This window comes from Spodoptera frugiperda, chromosome 21 (genome assembly GCF_023101765.2).
Source record: "Spodoptera frugiperda isolate SF20-4 chromosome 21, AGI-APGP_CSIRO_Sfru_2.0, whole genome shotgun sequence".
In the NCBI taxonomy this organism is placed as follows: Eukaryota; Metazoa; Arthropoda; class Insecta; order Lepidoptera; family Noctuidae; genus Spodoptera; species Spodoptera frugiperda.
Genome location: NC_064232.1, coordinates 5924064 through 5931651, shown reverse-complemented (window position 1 = coordinate 5931651; position 7588 = coordinate 5924064). Strand labels below are relative to the sequence as shown.

The window sequence follows — 7588 nt, the reverse complement described above, 5'->3', positions numbered from 1 at the left end:
TTTAGTAAATTTTCAACTTTATAACTAAAGATGTAAGGTTGAAAATTTAACCGCACGTGCTTAGAGTATGCGCAAATTAGTATTTTCTTTTAAAACTGTCGATATTAATTATTATGTTATCGGCTTACTCACGTAACTGTTTGACAAGGAACTCGACTAGTTTTCATGAATACGAGCCTCTAGCATGGCTTGAAACTAGTCGAGTTCCTCATCAAACAGTTATGTGAGTAAGCCGATAACATAATAATTAATTTAGCACGTCTCACGAAAGTTATAATAAAATTGTCGATATTATTAAATTTTGGTATAGGATATCACTATAAACATTAGCGCAAGATTTGACAAGCATTGCGCAAATTTGAACACGTTTTGCGCAAACGGTAACAAATTGCGCAACTTTAAATTTGTTTTACCGTACATTTAACACCCATTGCGCAAACTCTAACCCATTTAGCGCAACACACAAGACGCGTTGCGCAACACATTACCTTACAATATAAACACAAATATATGCTATAGAGAAAGTAATAACAAGTATAAGTAACAGTTATTAGTAGCCAATACAAACTCTCGTCCAATAGAATAGAATAGAAAACTAAATATGAGATTTATATAGAAGAAACTTGCATTTATATCTGCATATAATATAGGGGTGACTGGTAATTAGTGAACGATATTTAAACACGTGATTGTACTCATGATTACAAACAACTTTCCTAAAGAAACTTTTTTTGTATACTTATTTTATTTTTATCACAATAACAAAGTAAAGTTCCAAAATACCTACTAGTCTTCCAATAACGCGGGCGCGGGCGCCTCGCTGCTAACAGCTGATCATGCGCGCGGTATTTTGTTGTTTTGTAAAATAAAACAAATGAGTTTCTTTGGGAAAGTTGTTTGTAATCATGAGTACAATCACGTGTTTAAATATCGTTCACTAATTACCAGTCCCCCTATATATCACCTAGGGGGTAGGTAGAAACTACAGTATTAGTTGTTTTAAGGTATTTTTGTCTAATAGAGAATTAAGTAGATACGGCTTTACAAATGATTGAATCTAAATATAACTCAACTATTTTCAAACCAAACTAGGGGCTCATAGTCACAAACATCATTCATCGAATTTCGAACTATCCTTAAAGCACATTTCAATTATTTCTCAATTCTATTCTATTCTATGTAACTAGCGCTTGTTTCACAGCCGAAATCCATAACACATTTTCATTCAAAATCGGTAGAAATTTACTTTAAAAATCGGATCTTAATTCCGATTTTGGGTGAAAATGGGTGATTAAAATCGGCATTTTAACCTACTATGTTAATATTAAGTATAATATTACATATGCGGGTCATATGCCGCGGCTCTTGCGGCGAGGGTTCGAAGGTCAACGTCTCCAGGACCTGTCCTCATCAGCGTCATCCTCCTCTTCCTCGTCGAAACGGAGTAACGTGTCCTCCGGAAGGTCCACTGGGGTCTGCTGAAGAAATAATAACGTTTTAAGACATTTTAATTTGATTGTAAGGCAACTTCCCAAAAAAGATGTTGTCAATTCGAATGATGATTTGTTGCTACAGATTCGAATCCAGCACAAAAAAACTTGTGTGATCCATTGACTTTTACTAGTATAGACTATAGTCCGCACAATCTAAGAGGTCAACTCTGACAGTTGCCATGTAGTGAGAGGTAAATAAGAGGTGCTGTTTATGACCGATTCCTAAGTCATATCGAGTAAAAATAATTAGAGTTTGTAATCACTGGATTAGAAAATATAATAATATCTCAAGAACTTCGAAAATAGCGTGAGACTGCGTAGAGCATTGACGAATCAATGACATCAAGAGAAAAAGGGTTTTGAAAGATCCAATATCAAAGATCGATCCTATTATCTATACTAATATTATAAAGCTGAAGAGTTTGTTTGTTTGAACGCGCTAATCTCTGGAACTACTGGTCCGATTTGAATAATTCTTTTTGTGTTGGATAGCGCATTTATCGAGGAAGGTTATAGGCTATAAATCATCACGCTACGATCAATAGGAACCGAGCAGAGCGGGTGAAACCGCGCGGAAGTAGCTAGTGTATTTATAATATATGTACTAGTATATTCTCTTACCTCGTCCTTCTCGTCTCTCTGTTCGCCATTCCGCGCGGGCCTCGGGTCCGCGGGCCGCGGCGCGCTGTTTGTGTTCGCTGTTGTATTCGCCGTCCAGGTTATCTGTTCAATAATATGTATTCATTAGACGGTGGAAGAAATATGCTCTTAATATAGTCAGCTTTTCAATTGTATAACTAACTCTAAGGGTGCTTTTTCGGCAAAGATGTGCTACACTTCCAATAAAACCATAAATAGGTACTTATGAAATGTCAACAAATAAAGAAATAAATAATAGTCTATCAGTCTGTCCGTCAGTGAAACTAGGTGCTCATTCCAAAGTGTAACTGTATGACGAATAGGAGCCGAGCAGAGTGGGTGAAACAACGTGGGAGTAGCCAGTATAAAAGTGAAGTAATAGTAAATCTAATATATAAAATGTCCATGTCACAATGTTAGTTACCGTACTCCTCCGAAACAGCTTTACCGATTTTTATATGCGTATTTAGTAGGTCTAAGAATCGGCTATTATCTATTTTCCATACCCCTAAGTGATAAGTGTTGTTCACCCATAATTTTTTTTAACGAAATTTTTTTGTTAACATTGTATAATGTAGCATTAAAAAAACACATACTTACAACTAGAATTAATTTATAAAGCAAAACAACGTTTGTTGGGTCAGCTAGTGTATACAGTCTATATAAATCAAAATCAAAATAAATCGGCAAAATATATGAACGACTGCACCAAATTGGTGTCCTAATCCTTATTGTCAGGAGAAGGTACGAAAGCAAAAAAGGGCTAAGTAAGGCAGAGTACGGTAGTAAGTAATAGTAACACAATAACCACGTACCGACAGCGTCCTATCGTTGTAATGCTTCCCGTTGGCGATGGCATGTTCTGCGTGCTGCCGCGACTTGTACTGCAGCACCGACAGTAAATATGTAGTAACACAGTAACTACGTACCGACAGCGTCCTATCGTTGTAATGCTTCCCGTTGGCGATGGCATGTTCTGCGTGCTGCCGCGACTTGTACTGCAGCACCGACAGTAAATATGTAGTAACACAGTAACTACGTACCGACAGCGTCCTATCGTTGTAATGCTTCCCGTTGGCGATGGCATGTTCTGCGTGCTGCCGCGACTTGTACTGCAGCACCGACAGTAAATATGTAGTAACACAGTAACTACGTACCGACAGCGTCCTATCGTTGTAATGCTTCCCGTTGGCGATGGCATGTTCTGCGTGCTGCCGCGACTTGTACTGCAGCACCGACAGTAAATATGTAGTAACACAGTAACTACGTACCGACAGCGTCCTATCGTTGTAATGCTTCCCGTTGGCGATGGCATGTTCTGCGTGCTGCCGCGACTTGTACTGCAGCACCGACAGTAAATATGTAGTAACACAGTAACTACGTACCGACAGCGTCCTATCGTTGTAATGCTTCCCGTTGGCGATGGCATGTTCTGCGTGCTGCCGCGACTTGTACTGCAGCACCGACAGTAAATATGTAGTAACACAGTAACTACGTACCGACAGCGTCCTATCGTTGTAATGCTTCCCGTTGGCGATGGCATGTTCTGCGTGCTGCCGCGACTTGTACTGCAGCACCGACAGTAAATATGTAGTAACACAGTAACTACGTACCGACAGCGTCCTATCGTTGTAATGCTTCCCGTTGGCGATGGCATGTTCTGCGTGCTGCCGCGACTTGTACTGCAGCACCGACAGTAAATATGTAGTAACACAGTAACTACGTACCGACAGCGTCCTATCGTTGTAATGCTTCCCGTTGGCGATGGCATGTTCTGCGTGCTGCCGCGACTTGTACTGCAGCACCAGTTGCGGCACCGACAACTCCACCTCTTTGCTTATCACCTCGCCGTATTGCTGCAACACAAATATGTATACTTAAGTACTATGCGTGTCATCAAATAAGAATAGAATCTCACTATTTTTTAACGTTACCCCATATAAAGGCCTGTATTCATGGTAAACATTTGTTTCGCAACAAAGTTGAATCAAGGTGTTGCGGAGTTGCTGTCAACACTGCGTGGACAGCATCATGTTGACAAGCTTAAACATAGTTGCTAGCAACATTCTCGCCGCTCACCAACAATGTTTAGCAACTGTTGCTAAACAAATGTTTACCATGAATACGGGGCTTTAGGATTTTCTCCTGTGTCGTGGGTGCGTTTACAAACATACAAGTTCACATACACATGACACTCAGACCCGAAATAACAATTTGTGGATCACACAAAGAGTTGCTCCGTGCGAGAATCGAACCCGTTACACGTTGCATGGCAGCCAATTGCCCAGCTACCGCGCCAACCGGGCGCTTGCTACTTGAACATGCGATAGTAACGCCACCTGTTAAGTTTTAGTTGAACTTTTTTGTCAAACTGCCAGATGGCGCCACTTCAATTATGAACTTTTTTTCTTCTTTTTTTTTCTTTATAACATTGCCCCACACTAGGATTTTCTCCTGCGTCGTGGGTGCGTTTACAAACATACAAGTTCACATACACTGAAGAAGAACTGTCAAAGTGTTAGGTTTTTTTCGTTACGGAAATTCTGGATTCGGTCTCCACGCTCAAGACCCGCTATAGAAGCTATGCAATAGCTTAAAAATAAAGGTAATACTCACAGAAAAATGTGCAACTAAAGCGTCAAGCTCATCGGCTTCGAATCCCGAGATGAGCAGAGCCCTCGGCCTATGATCGACCGACTGGTTCACGCTGAACATCTTCGTCGCGATACCGCCTCGAGTGAACCTCGTCGGGGTATTGAACCTGCCACCCCTGCGAACAGTCGACACTTAAGGCTTTATGCTACAGTTTCATTATAGAAAAAAAAAATTAACCTCCGCTGTTCTGCCTGTGGGTGTCTGAGACCCGATTGAAGGATTGCATATTGATTAGAGACTGGGCAGCAGCGCTTTCTGATAAATCTGAACAGTTTTAACTGCGAGCTTCCATCAGCCTGGCAGCAAATCTTAATGAAATTATAATATATGCAACGTCTCCCCTTTTTATCCCCAAAGGGGTAGACAGAGGGGGGCTAAACCTTAATGAAATTGTCCTTACAAAATCCATGCTATTGTTGAGAAATTTATGATACAAATTTCGTTTGTCTAGTATGGGAATCGATCCCGAAATTTTTCTAGAGGCATAAAAGTAAATACAGCATAAAGTAAGTTAAAAACATATTTGTCTCTGCCTTCCTCCATGGAAGACATCTTAGCAAAACACAATATGTATTTCATTTGCTTTGTAATATAAATAGTTATAATCTCACCTAAGTTTTCTCTTCACAATACGGTAGCTTGAAAAGTTAACAATTTATTATAAATAAATAGATAATACTTATCACATCACACATATCAACAGCCTATAAGTGGCCACTGCTGACCAAAGGCCTCTACTCACACAAATAAGGTTTGATCAATCACCACGCTTGCTTAATGCGGGTTGGCGATTTCAAACTTATAATCAGAAATTAGAAGCCCAGGTTTCCTCACGATGTTTTCCTTCACCTTTTGTCAGTGGTGTCTAAATAATAATTATTTTTGAATATTTTATTGTATTGAAATATTCAAAAAATAATTTTGACCGAGGATACTACCCAATTACCAATGTAATTCTTATTCTATTCAAATTCAATGTAATTTTCCAATAAATGAATCAAATTATTTTTTTATTATAATGAAATATCAATCTAGATGATTAAGAAAATATTTATATAATTGGGTAGTTTGCTAGGTCAAAAATAAATTATTTTGACATTTCAATACAATAAAATATCCTGAAATAAGTGTACTTTTATTCATTGATTTGACGATACTTTTTAAAAATTTTCTAGCTAAATTTCTAGAAATAAGTCTGCTATATGACGTCAAAAACTTATGACGTCATAATAGAGTATTACATACAAAGTTCATAGACAATATCGTTTTTGACGTTGCGAAAAAAGTATTGAATTTGACTAGTAGGAAACATGCCTATTACATTTTTAACTACTAATGAATTATCAGTCTATATGATTAAAATATACTTATATATTTATTTAAGTAACTCTCCTACCTTGCATGCGGTCTCCTCATGATGTTATGCGAGGGGAACTGTATCGCCATCTGGCGGCGTAGCTCGGCAATCTTCTTCGTAAGCTCCGTCACGTCTTGACCCTCCTGTTAAAGGAATTATGGTTTTATTATGGAGGTTGTAGAGTTGATTTTGCAGAAAATAATTATAATAACTAATAAGTAAGTGAAAGTTTAGTTTAGTTCTAAGCATCGACAACAATCAGAATTGGCTTTTTCTGAAATTTTTTCCTCAGTGTAAATTGTGGATGGTGTTTATTTAAGTCATGCTTCGGGAAAAATGGGATACCACGGTCTCACAGAAAACTGTGAAACAACGCTTGCGTTATTTTCGTTGCCTAAGTGAGATTACCGGAGCCCAAACCACCTCACCCTTCCCTCATCCCAATCTTCCCCTAATCTCCGATTCTCAAACAACCCTGGTATTCAACGCCTCTGGTGTTTCGGGTGACCACGGGCGGCGGCGTAATCAGGTGATCCGTCTGCTCCTTTACCGACTTATACCATAAAACATAACCCTCCTTCTGGCGCAGTCGGGTAAAAACACATAGTACTGGCCTTTTTGCGCCGTGTATATATTTATTTAATTTTAGCACAATTATTTATGTTAATTATTTTAGTAACGGCGCAAATAAACTGTTTTTCTTTCTTCTTTCTTATATAGGATACTTTTTATCTTAGCAACGCGTGCAAAGCCAATAGCAGAAACGACTAAATAAACAAATAAATATTGAAACATACCTGTTGTTTAGTAAAAAGATCCAGTTCAGCATCAAGGATCTCCTTCTGAGCCTCTTCTTTAGTCTTCGGTTTCTTAGCCTGTCAACAAATGGTATATCATATCTAATCATAGTTTTATTTACAATACTGCAACCCGCTTGCCAAGCGCGGAGATTATAGGTAAGCGTCCACAGGCCCGCATCGCACGCATTCCGTATGACGTCATCAGTACGCATCGCATGTAGGCATTGCCGATGATGCGGTCCGTACGACGCGGATCAGTGGACGCAGTTGTATGAGTTTCTATACAAGACAAACTGAAATCCGTTGCGTGCGATGCGTACGATGCGGGGCTGTGGACGCGTACCTTTTAGCGTCTTATGTAGAGGAGGCTCATAGTCCAGCAGTGGACTGTCACCCGCTTTTGATGGTATACGATACAATGTGTGTGTAATGAAATAATGAATGTATGAAGCGTCTCGTCCTATTACAGTACGCTTAGTACGAATTTGTTGTACGTTTAGGTAAAAGTTACTGATTTTATTTTCTATTGGAGTTGAGTAAATGTATTATTGCGTATTTACAGTTCTCAATAATTTATTCATTTTTATTAACCTATCGTATCTTTAGATTTGCTTACCAGAGATACAATGTGACACATTTTGTAT

The 7588-nt window shown here is 38.9% G+C and overlaps 1 protein-coding gene across 9 annotated transcripts in view; it reads right to left on the bottom strand.

Annotated features, from left to right (window-relative positions):
- Positions 1-213: 213 nt before the first annotated feature.
- LOC118280470 (zinc finger protein swm) overlaps positions 214-7588 on the bottom strand; it is a 31649-nt gene continuing 24274 nt past the window's right edge. For 4 of the 9 annotated variants that reach the window (XM_050701881.1, XM_050701883.1, XM_050701884.1 and 1 more), the window contains 6 exons: positions 6942-7019; positions 6184-6287; positions 4749-4902; positions 3860-3988; positions 2115-2216; positions 214-1478 (listed from right to left, as the gene is read on the bottom strand). In XM_050701881.1, coding sequence (XP_050557838.1) covers positions 1386-1478; positions 2115-2216; positions 3860-3988; positions 4749-4902; positions 6184-6287; positions 6942-7019 — 660 coding nt within the window. In that variant the 3' untranslated portion in view covers positions 214-1385. Of the gene's footprint in view, positions 1479-2114; positions 2217-3859; positions 3989-4748; positions 4903-5398; positions 5426-6183; positions 6288-6941; positions 7020-7588 lie in introns of all 9 variants that reach the window. The other 5 variants (XM_050701877.1, XM_050701882.1, XM_050701878.1 and 2 more) reach the window with 2 other exon arrangements.